This window comes from Protopterus annectens, chromosome 2.part2, assembly GCF_019279795.1.
Source record: "Protopterus annectens isolate FY-2018-M chromosome 2.part2, PAN1.0, whole genome shotgun sequence".
NCBI lineage: Eukaryota > Metazoa > Chordata > Ceratodontiformes > Protopteridae > Protopterus > Protopterus annectens.
The window spans coordinates 388776622-388799539 of record NC_056730.1 but is presented as its reverse complement, the minus strand read 5'-3'; the positions used below and the strand labels follow the sequence as shown (position 1 = coordinate 388799539).

General features: G+C 37.4%; 1 protein-coding gene across 1 annotated transcript; it reads left to right on the top strand.

The window, feature by feature from the left end:
• The first annotated feature begins 474 nt into the window (after positions 1 to 474).
• CCNO (cyclin O) lies at positions 475 to 20973 on the top strand. Its single transcript, XM_044063912.1, has 3 exons — positions 475 to 1188; positions 1729 to 1914; positions 17941 to 20973. The coding sequence occupies exons 1-3, from the start codon at positions 706 to 708 to the stop codon at positions 18433 to 18435; spliced, it is 1164 nt and encodes a 387-aa protein (XP_043919847.1). The 5' UTR covers positions 475 to 705; the 3' UTR covers positions 18436 to 20973.
• Positions 20974 to 22918: the final 1945 nt, after the last annotated feature.

Genomic DNA, 22918 nt, shown 5'->3' with positions numbered 1-22918 from the left:
TCAGGCATTTATCAGAGCCTTAGGCTGGCACTTGGCATAAGATGATTATCACCTTTTTTACAAGAGCAATGAAGTATGAAAAGTTTCTTGGAGCTAAGCAGACTTGTCACCTGCAAAACTTAGCACATTTTGTAGATGTTATCTTAACCAAATATAATATTTTGTCGGTAAGCATTATAGAATAGAAATCTTTTATGCAAATCGGTTAATGCCTTTAAGGCACATTAGGACAATTTAGTCTACATTGATTTAATGTGTGACAGCTGTATGCCTATAGTTTGGTTTATCTATTTTGTGGACGTATGATCTTTGCTATAAACTGAGTTAACCTGCTCACCTGGAGCAGATGCGAGTCTCGTGCAGTTGCTGCCGCCGAGCTGCTGTCTGCTGTCCCCAGGGGCAGTAAAACTAACAGCTCCTCCCCAGTTGCCTTGGATTCTAAGGGACGCGTGGCAGCAGGCTGGGAGACAGCCAGCATTAAGCCTGTTCTAGCGGTTCTTTAACCGGGAAAGCCGCACAGCCTGACGTCACTCAACATGAGGTTGGGATTACAGTTGCCAGTAACTTGAAGACGTAAAAAAACAGCTGCATTGTGGAAGTTGGTGCAATACAAAGCTACAACTGTGCCAGCACAGTACGTCTAACTCTACTTAGTATAACTTCTGCTGCAGACTAGAGGGCGCTGGGCGAGGTTCCCTTATAGCCATGGTCACCTGTAACACAGTCAGTCTCACCGTTTGCAACAAAGAAGACTCTGGGCTGCCTCAGCAGCTCAGCCCCGGCACCAAACGGAAACGCTCTGGTCTCGAGGATGCCACATTGGAGGACTGCATAACTGATGTATTTGGTTGTTCGCGGGCTCCCACGAAGAAGCCTCGCGCTCCCCAACAGAGGAAACAAAACCTGCACGAGGAGAGCTGGCACCGGCAGCGGCGAGACTCGGGCTTTGTTGACGACTGGGAATCTCCGACTCCGCAACAGCAAGTACATCCGTTGCCCAAGAACTCCTCAGAGACAGAGTGGGAGAGTCCGGCTTTGAGGGGCTGTGGATCACCAAGACGGGAACCACCGCTGTCTTCATCATTTGAACTGCAGAACTTCACAGAGTACGGCCAAGACTGGTATCAGTTCAAGAAGAAGGCTGAAGAGAAGTTCCACCCAGTGAACTGTTTAACCCGACAGCCGCAAGTAAGAGACAGTTTACTTAATTACACGTGATACTGTTTATTACACATACGCTGCATTTCTTGTAGGACCTTCAAGAGCTGTGGTTGCCACCTGTCTCGGAAGACATGCTTACCTTGGGCAGTTTCGTGTTCTGAAAAAAAAAACGTATTACCTGCCAAATGCCCCGATTTTAAGAGTAAACATTATTTTCTAACGTTCTCTAAATTCCGTAGAAAATTATGATACAGTACATGAAGCACTGAAATATGTCACTCACTGCACAATGAAAACAAAAGTTTTTGCCGCTGATTTTAAGTATGAACAAATTATATGACTTGTGTGAAAGGATGGTTTGCCCTACAGCATATCACATTTTAGTAAGAAATGTCCCGATCTGGTAGTGTGAAAAGGTGGTTTCTTAGTGATCTGAGGTTTTCATTGGATATCAGATGAATATATTTTGTGAAACAAGTAGGCAGCATGGAGTTATTTTTATCCCAAGAGTTCTGTTATAAAAAAAATGCTCACATTTTCTTATGTTTAACCTCTTTTGTTTTGCAGGTAACTGCAGAAGCAAGATGCAAGTTGATCAGCTGGCTAATCCCTGTTCACAGACACTTTGACTTTTCATTTGAATCTCTGTGCCTTGCTGTGAACATTATGGATCGCTTTCTTGTCACTACCCCAGTGGCATCTGACTGTTTTCAGCTGGTGGGAGTGACGTCACTTCTTATAGCCTACAAACAGGTAAAGAGTCTTTTTTTCATAAATAGTGGACACTGTGACTTTTGCAGTCCTATGAAAATGTATTTTGATTCAACAATGACCGTATTGCAGTAGCATGAAATAATTGTAGCTATAATGAGCCCCTCAAAAAATGGCAATTCTTGTTTAAGATTAGTCTACACTTCAGGTGAAATACTTAAAAAAGAAATGTGCAGTGATCTGAATAATTTCTGTTTTTTGGGATGCAGAAATTGACTTGAGGGGTGTGCAAGGACTGTTTGACCTACTGTTTGCAGTAATCATTGCAGACATAAGCCACACACACAGGGTTTAAACTAATTAGGGTTGGAGGGTGGCCTATTGGTTAAAGTGTTTGCCTTGTAAACACAAGGTGCAGGGTTTGAGTCTCACAAGGGACAATTGGCTAGGCTTAAAATAGCTCACAAGGGCAGTTAGCTTAGTACAAATCTATGAACCTATGGTTTTATGAGAGTGATGGCTTAGTGGTAGGTCATACAGACTAGTGTTACCAAGGTCCTGGGTTCAAGACTGACAGTGGATATTTAAACAGAATCTCAGTCCATGTGAGGCAGAGCCCCTCACTGACTCTGTTCAAGAGAAATCTTGACGAGTGGATGGGAGATCGTAGGTTTACCCCGGGAATCATCTCTGTGCCACTGCTGGACAGAGTCACAGCAAACTAATGGGTATAGTATTCTCATCCTAAGGGGTGGTGAAAGCCACACACACTCTGGCTAGGCTTATAAAGCCTAGTATGAACCTATAAGATGCAGACCATGGCGCCTGCAAACATACACACAAAACAAATTAAGTGCCAGTGTCACCAGTAAAGTACATATAATTTTTAAGGCTTCATACAACAACAACAAAGTACTATAAAACTGTTCAGTAGACTGTCCTGCTAGGAAAGTAAGCTACTATAGATGATTAGTACACTCTGCACTGAGGCGTCCTAAAAGAACTTAACATATTTGCCTGTAAAAACACTTATTTTATGTGAAACACTCATGTGAAAGACAATATTTTTTTTTAAAGAAAAGCAGTGTTAGTACATTCATACAGAGTCTACAAAAGTATTTTGGGTAGATGGCAAGGTGTAAATAAGTAAATATGCAGAGCAGGTTTATGTTCTTCCTCACTAATACATTTATTTTATTCACAAATTTCATGTAGCCTGTATCTCTTAAGTTATGCAAGTGGCATGACTTAAATAACATGCTACTTTCTTTTTCTAATATTACTTTCAGTTACACTGAAGCAAAAGTACATTGCTATTTTTTGTACAACTCATTCATTGTTTATTCCCTGTTGGTGGGTCACACTTTAGTCTATGGTTGTAGAAATACGTGTGAGGCCAGCAGCAAACAGGTGAACCATCCTTGTGGGACATACTTTTCATAACCTTTAAGTTTGCTTATGTGTTTTTTGTTTGTGGTGATGAAGGTAGCAGAGTTAGGCATTAGGTAAGACATTGGCAAAAACAGATACTGCTGGGCACATGATGCTACATGAAAGTGCATCCATACCCAGCTGTAGCTTGTGTAGCAAAACAGCTACTGTTTTGGGGTTTGGAAGAGCACAGTATACTCCAAGATTTGCAGACAGTGTCATGAATTATATTCTGTATGCATGCTGTTTACCCAGGCCATGTAGATTGCATTTACAGGCAGATTTAATTTATCAATAACTAAGGTCCCGTATCTGGCAACTAATATGTATATGTGTGACTTTAGTTAGTTGAAATCTGCATATGGGTTGCAACTTTAGCTGGTGTACACAGAATAGTTAACAAGAATGCAAACAGATTCAACAAATATTAGCCAAGGTCTGAATATTATATGCTCTTGCACATATTATGGCAGTTGGATTAGAGGATTAAGGAGCTGTTAGTGACCTGTTTCCTGTGGTCCAGTGGTGCAAGGTGTGATTCCCTCTCCTTCCATTAGTTAACTGTGTGACTTTGAGCAAGTTACTTAACTAAACACTGCTCCCCAACCGAGTCTGAAAAAGGTCCATGGAAATCAGTACTCTATCCTGGAAAATAAATACAAATAATAGTATTTTTTTTACTTGGCTAGCCAACACAGACAGTCTGTCAGCCATGCCTATCCAATGATCATCTTCCTACTGCTTCTAAAGCTCAGTGGTGTAGATGGTAGAGTGATAAGGCTTTGTGAAGCTTATAGTGTCAGTTTTTTGTTTTGCTCTTTGGTTCCCCATCTGCCAAGTCAGCCTGTTCAGACTGGCAAAAGTACACATACAGACGCACATTCTGCAGTATGTGCAGATTGTCTCTTCAGTGTCAGCAACATGCTGGTACTACTGTACGTTCTCTTTTTAATGATACGTAAGGGCTAAAACAGAACTAATATATGCCTGCAGTTATGGTGGGATGGAGGAGACATCTCCTTCTCAACCTCACATGCGCCCATTTTGTCTCTTCCAGCTTTGCAGACTGGATGTTTTTGCCTATTTTCATTTCTTTACTTGAGAAAAAGTGAACTGTTGAATTGTCCCACTGAACATGCACTCATTTTTCATACCACTGATTGGCTAGGGGAAGTACTATTTTCTACTGTTGTGACTGGTTTACTTTGGAGAGCAGGTAACAAGCAGTAACATTCCACTACCTCTCCATGGTAAATAGAAAAAAAAGGAAGTCTGGTGCCTGCTCCCCTGCTTCTTGGTTCTTTCAGCATCCCTTCAAATTTTGCCAGAGTAGTCTGACTTTAAGCTATACTTTTGGACTTTGCCTTTTTGGTTCTTGAGTAGTGTGTGCCATCATGTTCCTTTTTAGTGTTTTTATATATTGCTCAATCATTATAAGAAGTTAATAATTTTATTTTTTGATGCAAGCCTTCTTAGCTAAGTTGTTGACATAGATGTAAATTAATTTATTTTGATTATTTGATCTGCAGCAGCAATCAATATGGACTTTTATTCTCATGATTTGCCTTTAATAATAAACTGTAATACACATTTGTTAACCAAGTAGGCCCACTGAACATAGTCCCTTTTGGGGGGAAACCTGGGACCAATGTCTGGTTAAGTGACTTACTCAAGGTTATATGGTAAGCAAATCATCAGTGAGGGAATCAAACCCAGTACCTCAGGAACTACAGCTCACACCCTCAAGCACCATCTGCCAGACACTCTTTCTTTAATTGACTTCTGACACGAATGCAAAATGATCAGTGATCTATTGGATTTTTGCTTGTCTATGCTGCAATTATCATTCTTTTTGACAGTTATGATTTCTTGTTTATAGGTATTTATAGCAATTTATTCCATTATAGTTTAGTCTAGGAGTATGTTTGTTATTTGTGTGTGTTTGGGGGTGTGTGTAGGGGACATTTCCATAGTGATACCACAGCTGAACTACTGCCAGTCAGCCAAACTACTACATGGCATTAGTTGTTGCAAAATTAGAACATATTGCTGAAGATCTGGTTCACATTAAAATAATAATGCATGACTGGAGGGATCAAAAGATCATTTGATATAGACTGTTGGCTTCTTGCACTGCTTGCATTCATTGGGCTGAAGGTATTTTACAGCAGATGAAACTTGCTTCCTTAATTTTTATTGATACATTACCATTATTCATTCAAGTTTCATTCATTTGTTTGTTTTGCATGAACTGTCTTTACATATTTTAATTGGTGCATTTATTTTATAGTATTTTGCTGGTTATTGTAGTTTTAGGATTGGAAGTAAAAAATGTTAAAAGCAGTTTCCCAGATATAGTTATAAATTAAACAACTGTAATCTTTTTTTCCATCTGTTCTATGTTAATTTGTTTAAATAAGAGGTTATCAGTCTTGTTTGCTCACACTTTCATAACCACTGTTGTTGCTTAATATTAATGTTTTGATCAGTTTTACAGCGTCTGACTGCAAGCAGCCCAGAGTCATAATTCTGGTGAAGTTAAACATTTATATCTAATTGAGAATTTTAACCTCCTGTATGCTCCTTTCCATATGTGCACGTGGCAGTGCAGTAGATTTCTACTGCCATGAGAAGGAATTTCCTTTATCTCACAAAGAATGAAAATTGTATAAGAGGATACATTACTTTAATGACAGATATCTTCCTGAAGATTTAACTATGATTACCAGAAGCAACAATAAAATTCACAGTAAGCCTCTGCATTGTCAGAAGGTGAACCTGCGTACAGTTATCGCTGTTCACTGCACCAGTGCTCCAGCCTTTCATTATATTCTTATTCTTTCCTTGCCCTTTTTCTTGTAGGACATTTATTTACTAAAGAATTACATGGGTATGTCTGCAAAACCTAATTACTATATTACTGTAGGGAACACATTGGAAAAGTAAGTAAATAAATGGATCACAAATGCATATGCAATATCTGTGTGTAGTTGCAAACATAAACATACTAACACAGCAAGTCTCTCACTCTTAAAAACACACATTAACATTCATTCATACAGCTCTTTCATATGCATACATATATGCCCAGTCCTCAGACTGACATGTGTTTGTAAAGTACACAGACACCTCATGCACTCACAGTTTTGAACCCACTCTTGTTGTTTAATGCTAAATTATCTTTTGAGCCTCCTGTGGTTATAAGTTAACTTTTTGACTTAATGTGGAAGTGTATTGGGAGTGTAGCTACAGAGTCCAGTAACCATGGTTATATATTCATAAGCTGTCTGTCATTAAAGTGAGGTGGCCTGTCTAACTTTCATTCTTTGTGAGAAGGCGGTCAGGCATTCCTTCTTAAAACAGGAGAAGTCCACCTCACTGCCACATATTTGTATAGAAAGGAGCTTTCAGAGGGCTTAAATAATTATTAAGTAAAATCACTGTAATTCGGATCTTGCAGTAGTAACTGCAAGTTTCTAAGCAGATAGATAAAGTTAAGTCCCAGAAGCTATAAAAAACTCAGAAGATTTATTACAGGGGATTATGATCATGTTGCAGATCATAACCTGTTTACTATGTGATTGAGACATGAATGCCAAGAAATTCACCTCCACAACGAATCTCAAGAGGTGAATCTTGGCATCCATGTCAAAAGCATGTAATTAAAGGTTATGATTGGAGACCTGATCATAATTCTTTGCAGTGCATGGAGCTTTATCGACTCCATGTACTGCCAGTTTTAGGGGGGAAAATGCTATGTGTTTTACTGGCTTTCAAAGCCATAAAGCACTTAGCGAGCTCTGTCAGAAGGAAAGTGTAACATAGTACCTTATAGGTTCATAGGTTGGTACTAGGCTGTCGGCCCTAGGGCCTATACAAGCCTAGCCATAACAATTCCCTGGCTATTTCTTCCCACACTATTTATTTCCCTGGACCCCTGTCTAACAGGGCGACCGACGTGTTCCCCGGGGTGAATTTCCTTTCTCCCATCCAATCATTAAGGTTCCTTTTGAAGAGGGCCAAATATATTTACATTTATATTTATATTGTATAATATAAATGTATAATGTATTATATTTATACAAATATATTTATATTGTAAGTATATTTACACTCACCTTGCCATGCCTCTCAAATGTTCAGATTTTCATAGAATGTCCACATTTTTGCCTCATGTGTTTGGTCTGTTCTTCACAACACCTTTGGTTGATGATGTATTATGTTCTATTATCTGTCTACAGCTTATTTGAAAGTGCTTCTGGTTCCCGTGTTCTGGGCAGGATCCTGAGGACATTACAGGAGGAGCTTTTAGTTGTTCCAGGGGCTTGGTTCAAATGCTCTCGATGACTGCCCATTGCTTATTTGGTGCCAGTCTTTTGGATTTAGTTTCCTCCTCAGTTTGAGCTTGTAACTAAGGGGTCTCCTTTAAAGGTCAGACGAGCATAATTTTTCAAAGGGTTTATATGAATACAAGCAGGTATGTAATTCTGAATTTCAATAGCTTCTTTTATTATTAGGTTTTATCAATCATGGGCACTTTTTTGTGTGTGTGTTTTTACAGTCACCTTCAGTACAGACTAAAGAAGCTGCAAAGATATCAGCAGTTGGTTAGCTAAAATATTTTGTAATTCTGAGAATCTCTACTCTTCCCTTAAAACTACTCCTGTGCTTTTTATATTGCAAACCTTAAAATGAACAACATAGGCAGTGCTGGAGATTTTCCAAGATGGCTGCTCAATGATCTGCAGCTTAATTTCAGCTCTCCCAGTGTGAAAAAAAGGTAGGTAAGGGCCAGTGATTCTGACAGTTTTATTCAGTTACTGGCTGGTGAGTACACTGCCTGGATGTCAGCAAAGAAGAAACTTGGAGAGCTTGAAAAAAAAATCAACTAGAAAAAGAGAAGTGAAAACACTGACTGGGAAGAACGTGCAGCTGTTCAGCAGAAAGCAGTTCAAGCTCCAACTTTGGTACAAGAGACAGCTTCCAGCAATTTAGAGGAAAAATAAATCAAATGTGCTCAGAGCTAATTAAAAAATGAAATGAATGAGTATATCGACTCAAATAACAAAAGGCTAGAAAAAATGGACAATGCATTAACCGGCTGTTGAGATGAACTGATAAAAGTGCAAAATCAGTGACTGAAATGAAGAAAATACTAGCTGAGTATGAAACTGCTCAAGAAGAGATGTTTCAACAATGGTAGAATTACAGGACAGAGCATGAAGGAAAAACCTGAGAAGTACCAGGGAAATTGGAAGGAAGTGACTGTATTAATTTTATGAAAGCACAAACAAGCAACTGGACTGGTAATCCATGACAGGATTAGTTAACTGAAAGGGCAAATTGAGTGTATTCTCCAAACTTGGCCATGAGAAAGCAGCCAAGACCTGTATTAATAAAGTTGTAATCATAACAGCAGAAAGAGTTGATCCTGACAAAACTGTGACAGAAGGGAAAGGTATTAAAAAAATGGAGACGATAGAGTGTCTGTAGGAAATGATTATTCGCTGTGCACTAGTCAGAAGAGAAGCACATTTATCCCAGCAATCGGGGAATGTCAGGAGGCAGGTGTGAGATTCATGGTGCTGTACCAAGCTGCTTTCAGAATATTTTTTTCCTGGAGGGTCAAAGTAATTTTTTTGATGTAGGACAGACAGGCTTATTCTAATAACACTAATCTAACAACATCTTTTTTGTCTTAGTGAGTAGGCTTAAAAACGAGAGACCATTGTGAATGTAATGTACTAATAATGACTAAGAAAACAATGTAGAGTAATGAAGTAAAAACGAGTCACTGGAGCCTCCCTTCCTACCTGTAAAAAAGGGATTTAAAGAATGGGTAGTGAAAATTATTTTAGAGTTATTAGGGAAGACAAAATTTTTTTCAGAGGATGTAGCTAGTGAGTGGGATAAATGAAAGTGGACTTTAAAAATAGGGTAGACATAAAAGAAAAAGAGGTATAGTTAAGGAGTGACAAATTCTTTAGGGGGGCTGACAAAGGTTAAAGCATTGCATAATGCTGAGAATATCAGAGAACAAGAAAAGGTGCAGTTGCAGAGTGCTAAGGAGAAAAAAGAAAGTATCTGGATAATATCCCTAAGTATAAAAAGATTATGCAACTGTTTTTGATGATAACTCCAGAGCACAAAAAAATTGGCACAACAACATAGGCAACAGAAAGTAGAAAGGGTTGTCGAGAAACGTATGGACCCTATAACAAGAAAAATAACCAATGATCCTGTAGAGGTATTAAAGACATTTCAGAATTTGTTATGAAAATTTGTATAAAGCAGAGAAATGTGGAAATCAAGAAAAAGCACAAATGGAAATATTTATGGAAGACTTAACTATCCCAAGGTTAGAGGTAGATGAGGCTCAACAATTAACAGCTAAGATAGGAGAAGATGAGATGAGATAAAAATGGTGACAGGTAATCAATCAAAAAGCAATGTCTACAGGACTATATAGTATTTCTGTGGAAGACTGGAATATAGGAGGTAAGAAAGTGATAGACCTGGAAGAGTTTTGTAAGGAGGGGAAGCATCAACATCCAGGAAGAAAGCTGCGATATCTAAAGATGTAATATCTAAAGATGTAAGACCTATCAGATGCAGCTTGATATAGGCTCATTTCAATTTTAGACCATAATTTTAAAGTGTTTATGTCTATAATTACTAAAAGAATTGCAAAGGTGTTGAACCAATAACTCAAAATAACCAAAAAAAAAAGAAAAAAGTACGATTTAATACATAAAAATAAAAACAGCAATAGATTAAGCGTTTTCATCCAAATACATCAGGACTTCTTCAGACCCTAAGGTAAAATGCTTACAAGCCTTCTTTTTATATTGTACACAATAAAACTAAATAATTAATTAATTAATTAATTAATTAATTAATTAACACCTTGTTATGGCAGCCATATTAGGCTAGTACCAATGAGAAAGACAAAATACTCATTAAAACTGTTAAACAACTCTAAAAACTTTAAAAACATTCTAAATACAAACCATTGCATTAAAATTTGTTAGATTTCAATTTTAATATACAATGACTGGAAATATTTTGCTGTTCATACTGGTAATGGACTACATCAGCAAACAGGTTGGAGGGGTCAGAGCAACAAAGCTGCTGTATGCAGACGATGTGGCAGTACAGGCAGACTCTTATCTAGAACTTCAGCAAAGGCTAGGAGAATGGAATGCAAATCTGAAGGCACATGGGATGAAACTAAGCACAGATAAGACAGTGGTAATGGCAGCAGATTGGGGAAATCAGAAGAAGCTGAAAATAGAGATAGATGGGAAGATAGTGGAACAGGTAAACAGCTTCAAGTATCTGGGAGGGGTGGTTGAGGAGAAGGGTAGTCTGAATGAAGAGGTCAAAGCTATAATCAGAGGGGCTGCAGCCAACTGGCATAGAGTATCAGGTGTAGTATATGACAGAAGAATGCCAAAGAAGCTGAAAAGTAAGGTGTACAAGACAGTGGTGCGACCAGTACTACTGTATGGTACAGAAACCTGGGCAGTAAAGGCAGAACAGTTGAAGAAGCTAGAGGTGATGGAAATGAAGTGCCTGAGAAAGGTGGTAAGAGGCACACTGCGGGACAGGCGAAGAAATGAGGTCATAAGAGCAGAAGCCAAAGTAGCTCCAATTGCAGAAAAGATCAAAGAAAACAGATTACGATGGTATGGACACATGTGTAGAAAAACAGAAGACAATCTGGTGAGGGAGATTTGGGACAGACAGGAAGAAGGTAAGAGGAAGCGAGGGCATCCAGCAAAGAGGTGGATGGATTGTGTGAAAGAAGATCTGCGACAGTCAAGCATGAGTGTTGAAGAAGACAGGAGAGTGGCACTGAATCGAAAGAGTTGGCGACAGTTAATACGATACCCCTGCCCCATGTAAATGGGAAAAAGGGATGATGATGATGATGATGATGACTAGAAATATTTTTGTTTATACCTGGGAACTGAGTAGCATTTAATCTCATCTGCCACTTTGCTTCTTTGGATTCCAAAAGTAATTTGCAACCCCCCCCCCCCAGGGTTAACTTTAACCATTTCCAGTATGCCAAATAAAAACTTCTTATAAAAATGAGAAATCCTTGTGTGTTCAAACAGAGCATTATTTTCATTACACTTTGTTATATTGTACTGTAATAAATTGTATTGCAGTGGTTTATATTTATGTTTTTAAGTTTTTAGAGTTGTTTAACAGTTTTAATGAATATTTTGTCTTTCTCATTGGTACTAACCTAATATTGTTGCCTGGTAACAAGGTGTTAATTAATTCATTTTATTGTGTAGAGTATAAAAAAGGGGGTTTGTAAGCATTTTACTTTAGATTCTGAAAATGTTTTGATGTATTTTGATGAAAGCGCGTAATCTGTTGCTGTTTTTATTTTTATGTATTAAATTGAGCTTATTAAAGTTATTGGCCAATGCCATTGTTTCTTTGGTTATTTTGAGTTAATGGCAAAGGTGTTGCTGTAATTGATAGATAAGGATCAATGTGGTTTTGTGATGGGGAGACAAACATTTGACAACATTAATAGAACAGTAATGATTTAGAGGAAAGCCGAATGTCAGAAATGACTGCTGCTGTTGGTGAGTCTTGATGCAGAGAAAGCATTTGACAGAGTAAGCAGGGATTTTATGAATAGGGTAATGGAAGCATTTGCAATTCCATGATGCAGTAATAAGGTTAATTAGAAGGATATATAAGGAACTGGAGGCAAATGTTAAAGTGGGAGGATACTTCTCTGATAAGATGCGTCAAAACAGAGGAACCAGGTAGGGTGGTGCTCTTTCCCCTTTGTTATTTGCATTATATTTAGAGCCATTGGCAAAGAAAATAAAGGACTCAGAAATTCAATTCATGGATATAACTGGTATAGTAATCAAGATAGGTTGGATTTACATGCAGACAATATTATCTTGCAACTGATAAAACCAGAAAAGGACATCTCAGTGTTGTGGAACATTTTGAGACAGTTTCAAGTCTTTTTGGGATATAAAATTAATGAAGGTAAAACAAAGGCTATAGCTATAAACTATGTACCCACACACAAATTGGTTCATCAATACTCTTATTTATGGGGGACATGATAAAATTAAGTATTTAGGAATATGGAATAAAAAGGACTCTGTTGTGGCAGCTAATGGTATGTGGGAAGAGGCTAAACAAAAACTGAGAAACTGGAAGCTCTGATATTGATAGCAAGATATAAGCAGTAAAGATGCTTTTAGTCCCTTTAGTTTTATATACAGGTCAAGCATATTTTTATTAACCAGATGATAAGTTTTGGAGAGTAATTTATAAAGAGGTGTAGGATTTTATCTGGGAGAGAAGAGGGCAAAGGTCAAGTGAGATAAGTTGATCTTTCCAATAGAGCAAGGCTGCTTAGGATTACCTGATTTGAAGCAATATTTTAGAGCCACACAGTTTAAGTTATGTATAATACAATCAGCAAGCTATAATTCAAAGTGGAAAGGGATGATGATGAAACAGGGGAGAAAGTCAAGAAATAAGGGGAGAGTGGGATTTTGGAAGCACATCCTTAAGGAGAATAACAACCACCATACAGAATATTATTATTTATAAAGTAGCAGAAGGTACTCTTAAGAACTAAGCCAACATGAGATTGGAGAAATGAAATCTGGTTGATAGAAATGACTACAATTGGAGTACAGAGAATAGGTAAGAGGAGGCTGGAATTTACTGCACAAAACTTATAAAAGACCCAATATATTGGCAGCAAATGACTAAAGAGGGAAAGGTAATAGAATGGGAAAAGGCCAAGAAGATATTTGGACTGCAGGGTAGAGACGGCCTTCCCTATTAGGGATTGATACCAGAGTATAGGCAAAGAGAAAAGGATAGAGGGAATCCTAAGTGAAGAACTTGCTCTAGTTAGAGTGTTTAGCTGAATCTAGAACAGAAGTTGCTGTTAAAAGGGCATAATTAGTAGGGCATATAAAATATTGCACAATAACTAGAAATCAATCAGAGGAAGTTAGAAAAGATTGGGAAGAGAGACCTGATAAGCAATTCACAAGGGAACAATGGGAGGACTTATGCATGGCTCCCAAATATACAACAAAACGTAGAAGATGTAGGATTATTTTTGGGAATTCTTTGTGTAGGTATTTTATACCCCATGCAGACTCCCCGGTAGATGGTAAATATTGAGGGTATGATGGGGAAGAAAGAGGTAACTGGGTTTTGGGAATGTAATAAGCTGGCAGACTTTAGAAATTCTCTATAGAGTAATCTGTCAGGAATACTGGGTGAGTAAATGGGTCTAACTAAGGATTTTTTTTTTTGAGCTAGGATACAGGTTTTGAATTGCATAGACATAGAAAGGCCTTATTACATTTAATTCTGGTGGTTGCCAAAAAGCATTTACTAGAAAATGGAAATCAAAGTCTAAGTCAAATGTATTTGAAGTAATGAACATTGTAACATTTCTAAAAAAATGGAAGTGAGATCTTTAAAAATGGTAGGAGCAAGTTACATAGAAAAAAATGGAAATTGTGGGAACAATACATGCAGAATAATGTTTTGGAGGAGGAGGAGTGAGATTAAGGGAAGGCAGAAATTGAAGAATGTATATAATGTTGGATTGATGGTAGTTGTACAGAAGAATATATGTGATGTATGATGTTTGTAACAGTGCTGGAGGGTGTTCCACCTGTTGCAGTGCAGTAGGATGAATGGGCTACAGTTTGCCGGCACGCAGTTCCAGCCTTTAAATATTTTATCTCCATTCCTAAATCTACAAAGTCCAGTTTAAAATAAATATCGTAACTAAATTGCATAAAACATCATAAATTTGGTTTCCTCAAAATAAACAATTGAATAAATAAAACTTGAAAGTTTAGTGACAGTACAGCAATAAAAAATAAGGAAACCAGTTCCAGCTGCTGTAAAATGCATTTAAAATTACCTCAAGTTGTGCAACTAACCAGCAGACTTATTAAACAATTGCACATTCCCTTTAATCTTGTCTTTTTAAGGTGAATCTACAACAATATTTTTCTGCTTATACAGCTACATCTTTATTCGTTTTCTGTTAAAGTTAGGCCGAAAGTAAGTTCTTCATGGTAAAAATGTGGAAGTGAACCATGCCACACCAAATACACATGCACTTCTAGATTATACTGTAATAAAGCCAAATGTATAAGTTATAATTGGTAATGCTCATTGACACAAACAGTCAAGAAAGATGTAATGCATATGGCAGACTAAACAAATGGTAATCAAGTAAATCACTGATAATTTCATATTTGGGTATCAAGTCAGTTAAAGTCAGGAAATGAAAATATAAAGTGCATTTTGGCATACCTGTATGCAGCAGATCAAAGCATCACAATAGACTAATGAGTTAGAAAATTGATTTGCAGGCTACATTAACCATTTGCCTATGATCACTTGCACTAAATTATATCAAGTTTGTTAAGTAATTAAAATAGCTGAGCAGCCTGTAGATAAGTAGCTATGCTGCCAGTAAAACAAAAAAACTGTATGGAGCATGACACACACACACACACACACACACACACACACACACACACACACACACACACACACACACACACACACACACACACACATCAATAAACAAAACACACACACACATCAATAAGCAACGCACACACACACACACACACACACACACACACACACACACACACACACACACACACACACACACACACACATATCAATAAGCAAAAGGGTAAGGCATAAACATATTATTGGGAGTCTGATTATTTATTTATTTTACATTTGTTAACCAGGGGTGTCTGACTGAGCCAAAATGGCCCATTTTCAGCAGAGGCCTGGGGAGAAAAGCTCCACATAGAAAAATTACAGATGCATTTAGATATTTAGACATGATCAGTATACATACAAATTACAATATACATGTTTTTACAGTGGTATGCAGCCCATGAGCAGTTGCAGTGGAGAGAACAAACAAGAAAATATTAATTTAAAAATAAAGGTAATTAATAGATTTGTGGTGCACAGCTGAAATTTGGAATATAGGTAAAATACATACATAGTACCCAGGTACAAGTACATACATTGTACATTAGCCAGTGATTGTTACTAAGGGTGAAAACAATTATCAAGTACTCTAGGTTTAGTATGTGTACCTTATCCACTTTCACTAGCCTGGGGAGCAGTCATGGCACTGCCAACTTTGCTTGAGATATTGCCTAAAGAGGTTTTTAAAGGAGGTTTTGGACGATGTGTTTTGTATGCTAGTGGGGAGAGCGTTCCAATTTTTAGCCACTGAACTACTATATAATGTGTCTCCAAGGCTATTGTAACTGTTGGTGACTTCTAGTAGTAGTTTGCTTGATGATCTAGAGGCCTTTTGACCGAGTAATTTGTGAATGTACTTTAATGTTATCAGGGAGAAATCCTCATTTTGAAATCTGTAGCAGTTTATTATATCAGGTTTTTGAGGGCATGACACTTATTGGGGAGGCAATAGACAGAATGACAGAGGCAGAGCTGATTGTAGGTTAGGAGGTTGGGCAGTTCAAGCCAGTGGAGCTGTCTCAAAGTAGTACAGTGATGAGTTCTATATGAGCAATTTGCAGCAAAGTGGTCAATTCTGTTATAGCAGGCTTCCATTACAAAACCTGACAGGGTAGTGCACTTAACAGGAAGCAAGCAAGCAGCATTGACTTAAAGGTACTTTGCTGGTGGATACCTGCTCCCCAAACCAAGCCAGTCAGAGGCAGCAGATGGCAGTACTTTTCCTTGCCTGTCCATGGTGGAGAAATGTAAGCATGCACATTAGAGAGAGTTTAATAGTTCAACTCTTCTTTTAGCAGAGAAACTTTACTTCTGCAATGCTGTTCATGAGTTAAAAAAAAGTTACAAGCCCTGTTCAGTTATTTATTTGAAGAGTTGACTTTTGGTTTTGGTTATGAGCATGAGCATTGTGTTTGAATAAATATACCCAGACACAAATCAGAATGTGCGTTTCCATCCGAATAATTGCACACCCTCCTCAACTCGCCCCTCACCTGAGTTTAACATTAGTGATGTCAGAAACTAGCTTGCTGTCTGAAGCAGTTGCTTAAACCGGTTGAAATCTGCACACTGCAATCTGTTTGTTGTGAACAAATGTAGACAGAGTTCTGGATTGCAAAAAGCAGGGCTTATTATGAGCTGCAGGTTTAGTTACCTCATTGATATCTTTTGGTGGCACATTATAAACCGGGATTCACAACATTTCAAACTCTAGTAGCAGCTGATTATATCGGATATACAGTGCATTGTTTGCAGCAAATTAATTTGTGAATGTACTTTAATGTTATCAGGGAGAAATCCTCATTTTGAAATCTGTAGCAGTTTATTATATCAGATGCAAGGTAAGTTGTGTATAGCTGTTGAAATTTAATCTGAGGGAGGTTTTATTGCCAGCACTGCACACATCTCACTTGTGTCCTGAGTACCATTCCAGAGTCCACATTTCAGAAACTGCATAAACAGAAAGTGTAGTTCAGAGGAGGGCTGCAGAAACTGAGACCTTGTAAAAATATCTTGTTATTAATGGCAAATGGCATGATGACATAAGAAAGAACAGGACTTAAATAATCATAGCATTTAGCAGGGGTCATGCATTAAGAAATCAATTTTAAAAAGTTGCATAAAGTAGGCCATACCATATGTCGAGAGCCCTTCCCTGAATGTGCGAAAGTTCCTATTCACAGAAAGAATGTTGAAAGGCTGGACCAACCTCCCCAAGCTACAATGAGCTTTAAACATCCCTGTAAACTGGAACACACAGGTACAGAGCCATGAACTCTAGTTAAACTACAAAGACTTATATTGTAGAAACCAGATGTAGAACCAGTTTGGTATAGGTGGAATTGTCATCCTTGGGCTATCAGACAAATTAAGGTAATTAGTCTTTGGAGAACATAGTCTGAGGAAATGAACCTTTATGAGCAAAAGACTGAGAAAAGGGGGACCCTACTTTGTCAATCAGATGCATGCATTTGTTTTAACTTTCTTTGCCCATATTGCTATGTGCATTATCTTTCAATAGATTACATTGATTCTGGTATTCCTCAACATTAATTAGCTAGATAGTAGTTATTTCAATACAGTTGGATGTAGTCCTAAAATTGTAATACATACTTTGTTAATAGAAGACTTATCTGCAATCTGCAGTACACATGTTAAATATACCATAGAAGCCAAATGGTGTAGACTGTAACAAAATAAGAAAGTTGTTGCATTTCACAGGTAAGGACATTCTGATGCAGACAGTAGCTTGAAAAAAGAAGGGTACTCTGTTAGATAAGATGCAAACAGCATGCTAAATCTCAATTAAAGTAAATGGTAAGGGCATTATTTATTGCTACAAGCTGTTTTTTCTATACCTTGATTCAAGAACAAGAAATATTCCATAGAATATCTTCTAGTTAATATTCTTGCAATATTTTCAAAAGTAATATTAATCACTGATCCTTTTATATTAAGCTGATTTTGTATAGCTATTGTATTACAAGAATATTGGAAATAATTTGCTAGTATCGCAACAAAATTATCTCTTTTTTTGATTTGCATGAATTTACCTTAGTTTTCTCTTTTGCTTACTTTTAGGTTGAGATGTGCCCTCCCAGGATTAATCAGCTGCTAGCATTATGTTGTAATGCTTTCACCAAAGACCAGATGCGTAATTTAGAGTGCATTATTTTGATTAAACTGAACTTTGATGTAGCAGCACCTACCCTTAACTTTTTTCTAGAGCACTTCACCAACATGCGTCTCAAGAAATGCAACTCCTGTAAGAAGAGTTCTGCGGAAGCAGTACAAGCAATGTCCTTGGCTAGGAGGATGTCTGAACTAAGCCTGGCAGATTACTGCTTCAACAAATTCCTTCCTTCTGTCCTAGCAATAAGCTCATTGAGTTTAGCAGACCAAATGCTTCAACATCAAAGCCACATTGATAGTCTGACTGATAGTCTGTCAAATGAATATGCAGAGACTGTCTTGAATGAATGCAAGGACAAACTTAAATTACTAGTGTCTCTAAATGAAAAATGCATTCCATCATTTTCACAGCTGGTATTAACAGAAAAAATATCCGAAAGCTGACTGAATAATTTATTTCTTGGAAAAAAATTAACAGTATTACTAGAACTTGTCTATCTGGCTTTATAATTTATCCTTGCAGCAAATGTGGGGAGTAACAGAAAGAGGGTTTGTACTCATAACGGATGATGGCTACCATCAGGCACGTACTGGTAAACAAAAGCATAATTAGGCCAAGTGTGCTGTGGGACATGTTTTAGGACCATCGATCTCTCCAGATGAATAGAGTGTCAGTGGATTTGTAACTGCACTTAAAATATGCTAAACTTAAAAATTGGCATTGATGATGTACATGGTAAATTATTGAATTTATTTGGTTATCACAGGGGAACTTTGTTAAATCTGACATTTCTAAGAGTATTTTGGCACATTTTATAAATCTGTATGCATGCATATGCAAATAATATGGGATATGTTGTGAGGCTTGTGAAGATATCCATATTTCTTAGCATTCCTTTTGACTGTTTAAATTTTCTTTGGAAAAGCCCCAAATGAGCTTACTGTGTCATACTGCAAAAAGAGAAAATGCTAATTTTCTTAAGCCCCATTTTGCATTTCATGTATGTAATACCTTTTGTTTGAAATTATGTGGTTGCTCTGGAAAGGAGCATATTGACTGCTTTGGATCACTGAGTTCATGCATTTTGTTACGCTTCTGCAACATGTTATGGTGGAGATTCTAAAAGCACTTCTGTGACCCAAGCACCGTTTATGTGTAGGTCATATGTTGGCTACATGCCACTGACATGGCCATATATGCAGGTCATTCTTTGACTACTGCCTTGTACTGGCTGAATGCAAGTAGCATGTCTGGGTACATTGTTTTATTAATGAATGACCTGCAGGTAGGATAAATACAGTACTGCTGCTATAAGTTAAGTTATACTGAAAATATGTCACTGTCTATTACTACAACTAAGTAACGTAGTGCATGGATTCACAGTCAAAACATATATTTAAACATGAGAATTTAGGTTACCGAATATTTAAGAAGTGGAGCCTCGGTACATTGACATACAGTCAAAATATATTTGAAAATAATTTAGGGGTGGAGCCCTGGTGAGGCATAATTCTTATCTCCATCACTGGTGATGCTTAACTTCTATGTATTAGCCATTTTCACAAATTATGTTTTGAAAAATCAGCTAATTTTTATGCTGATTATTATTTTTAAATATGCAGTTTTTGCAGCCGGATGTATAAGTACACTTTCAAATATGACACAGTGAATTGATAAAATGCACTGATGTCTTATAAGTAGATTGTAAATTGAAAGAAACTACTGAAACAGATATGAAGATGAGCATACTGGGATGATTGCATGCATTTGAGTATATTAGTAGCTTGGGGTTGAGGGGCCAAAAATTATACATTTAGATACACACATGCAAAGTATATCACTGACCCAAAATCTTCACTCTGAAATTTGTATGTCATTTCCCATAGCAGCTAGCTAGATAGAGTGCCATATTTAGAATGGTGTTTGCATTCACATTTTTCATTTCTCTGTTTATTGCAAACATTTCAGCTTGGTTACCTAGAGAGAACCACATTTTGCTTCTCATATTCTAGAATGCAGTTCTGTCTATCCATCCACTGTCAGTAACCACTTGAGAATGTTCAAACTCATGGTGAGCTCAAGCCTCTTCTGGAAACATGAACCACAAGGCAGGATACTCCACCTTGATGGAATGCCACTCCTTTACAGGGCACAAATCATACACAGTCTTATGAGCATAATTTTTAGCATAGCAGATAACGTAATATGTAAATTCTTTGGTGATAGGAAGAATCTACAGCACCTTAAAGAAACACATTCTAACACAGAGGGATCTGTACACAGATATCAGGTGAAGGTCTGGACCATGGAGCTGTGCACCAGCAATGATACTGGTGTGCTATGTCATGCACTTTAACCTGCAAAATGTTAAACAAGCATTGCTTTTCAGTAGATACCATACTTAATACAGTATGACCTTGTGAACACACACACACACACTTTATTTATTAAATGTATACTTAATTCTTTCATTACAACTGCGTACCTTTAATTGTACAGTATACTATTTCTTTGAACTAAAAGTATAAAGCACTCCTGAAATGGTATAAATTCTGCAGAGTTTTAAACCAAGTTAGGAAAGAACAGTCATGTGCTTGGTGACACATACTCATCCTATGTAGATGCTGAAGCTCTGCCTTTCACTGACATCACTCCTAACATCTTGAATTAAATGTTTTTAAAGCTCTTCCTCTGCCAGCTAGTAGCAACTAGCATTACAGTATTACTGTATGTAAACAGCAAAGTATTTATGTGACTGTACCATTTAATCCATAATTTCTGTGACTATACCATTTAATCCATAAAATGGTGCAAACTGATCAGCAACCAGATTTAAAACATCCAAAACAGGCCTTGCTATGCATTTGTTCCTGCATTCATTTGCAGAAAACAGGGTTCATGATTATTTTTAATTGGGCTATCCACCCTCAGATACCATGCATGTTTGCACCTTCTTGGGTTGGTCAGAGTCAAACAAACTTGTACAGATACAGTAACTTTCATGCAAGTCTTCTCTGCATAATCATTACTGTTTATTTGATTAATTTAATCTTACTGTGCTATGTGTTATTTTGAGAAGATGAGACTACAGATTTTTTTTTCCTGCCAGAATCTAAGCACTGCCATGCCTGTTACTTTAACAGTGGAATATTGCAGTGTCAGTGGCATGACAGCACACACCTTTGGTGCAGAAGTGGGTTCTATTCTCACACCAGATAGATCATTTTCTGACACTGCAGTGTAGCATAAGGGGGATGCTGTCATTTGGATGAGACGTTAAACTGAGGCCCCAAGGTGGCTGTAAAAGATCCCATGAAACCTAATGAAAAGAGTAAGGGAAGTTCCCTAATTCCCTGGCCAAATTTCCCATAAAAGTGTAAATACCACCTATGGTCTCCCCTGACAAAGAGGCCACCAGCCTAGTGAGACTGACCTAGTCAAGAAAGGATAAATAAAATAATTTTTCTTTTTAGACAGCATAGTTAACAGAAAGGGTACATAGAGCACCAGCAACTGAGAACTTTTTATGGTGTCTTATTTTATACAATTTCGGCATTCAACACATAGTACTAAGTGTGTACAAGTTTAACGTTTCCATGTGTTATGCTTATCTGATATAACCAAATGGAAGCTATCCTTTATGGAAACCCTAGCAAAATATTTTGTTTCCTTTGGTCTGGCTATATAAAATGAATGAAAAATAGTTTGTATTTTTCTCATTTTCTTCCTGAGTGAGAAAGGCAGTAAATCAGCTAATAATTAAGGGGTGTTTGTTATAGGGTATGCTTACCTTTTGCATAAATTAAAGTGTTAATGGATCAATCCACCTACCTGCTTAACAAATATAAATAAAATAAATGATGTTGTACTTTGCAGACTGCAATTTGCAACTGCAGTCCAAGTAAAAGTGGGCAGTATTTCAAGATTATCAGAAGCACCGATAAAGATAAAAGGGCTTTTGTGTGCTTTATATAAATCAGTATATTTTCATACATTATTCTTCTTCATTGAAACATAGATCAGTACATTGATTCAAGAATCAGGTAAAAGCCCAAACTAATGAAGGCCAAATTCCAAAATCAGGGATACATTTTTATGTACTGGTGTTCCTTTAGAAAACTGCAAGAAAAAGTGATCTATAGTATGCATTTTCTGAAGAGTAGAACATTTCTACCTGTGTGAGTTAACTGTTAATTTTCACTGTTGTGCCTTACAGATTACAAATTCTGAGGCAAAATTGGGGGCAGTAGTTAACTGAGATTATTGTCTTGTATGGCTGTCGGAAATATTCAAAACTGAATGCTGGAGCCACATTGCTTCAGAATTTCAACAGTTTTCCTGCCAGCTGTCCTTAAGGTCCATACTAAATGTCTACTGTATGGAAATACTTTTTTTTTTCTCAGGCATCCACCTTTTATATGGAACATCAGTACAGTGCAGTGGTAGCATTGTCACTTCACAGCAAGAGGTTCTCCGGTTCGATTCCTGGCTGGGGTGCCTTCTGTGTGGAGTCTGCATGTCCTTCCTGCATTCGTGTGGGTTTCCTCCCTCATTATAAAGCCATGCATCTGGAGCATTTCTCCCTGGGCCTCTGCTGAAAATTGGCTTTGTTCCAAGTCGGACTTTCCCACTTAACAAATGTTAAATAAATAAAAATGTGATGCAGTATGTAGAACAAAGCTGTATCAGCAGAGACTCACGCATGGGACATAAAACTTACTTGATGACAAATTCTGCCCCATGCATCAAGTTATCTAGCTACCTGCAGACTGTGATATTAGGGTAACACTGCATCAAACCTTTAAACATTTGCATTCATTCTTGAATGGTCTCTGATATCAACAAACTGCAACGAGGCTATCAACAGTGCCTTAAAAAGTAACAGTTTTTTTTTTCAATAGTGAGTTACTGATTCTTTTCTAGAGT

Coding starts and splice junctions, on each gene's coding strand:
- CCNO (XM_044063912.1), top strand. CDS start 706: ATGGTCACCTGTAACACAGTCAGTCTCACCGTTTGCAACAAAGAAGAC. Junction 1,189..1,728: donor GTTTAACCCGACAGCCGCAA/GTAAGAGACAGT, acceptor TTTGTTTTGCAG/GTAACTGCAGAAGCAAGATG. Junction 1,915..17,940: donor TTCTTATAGCCTACAAACAG/GTAAAGAGTCTT, acceptor GCTTACTTTTAG/GTTGAGATGTGCCCTCCCAG.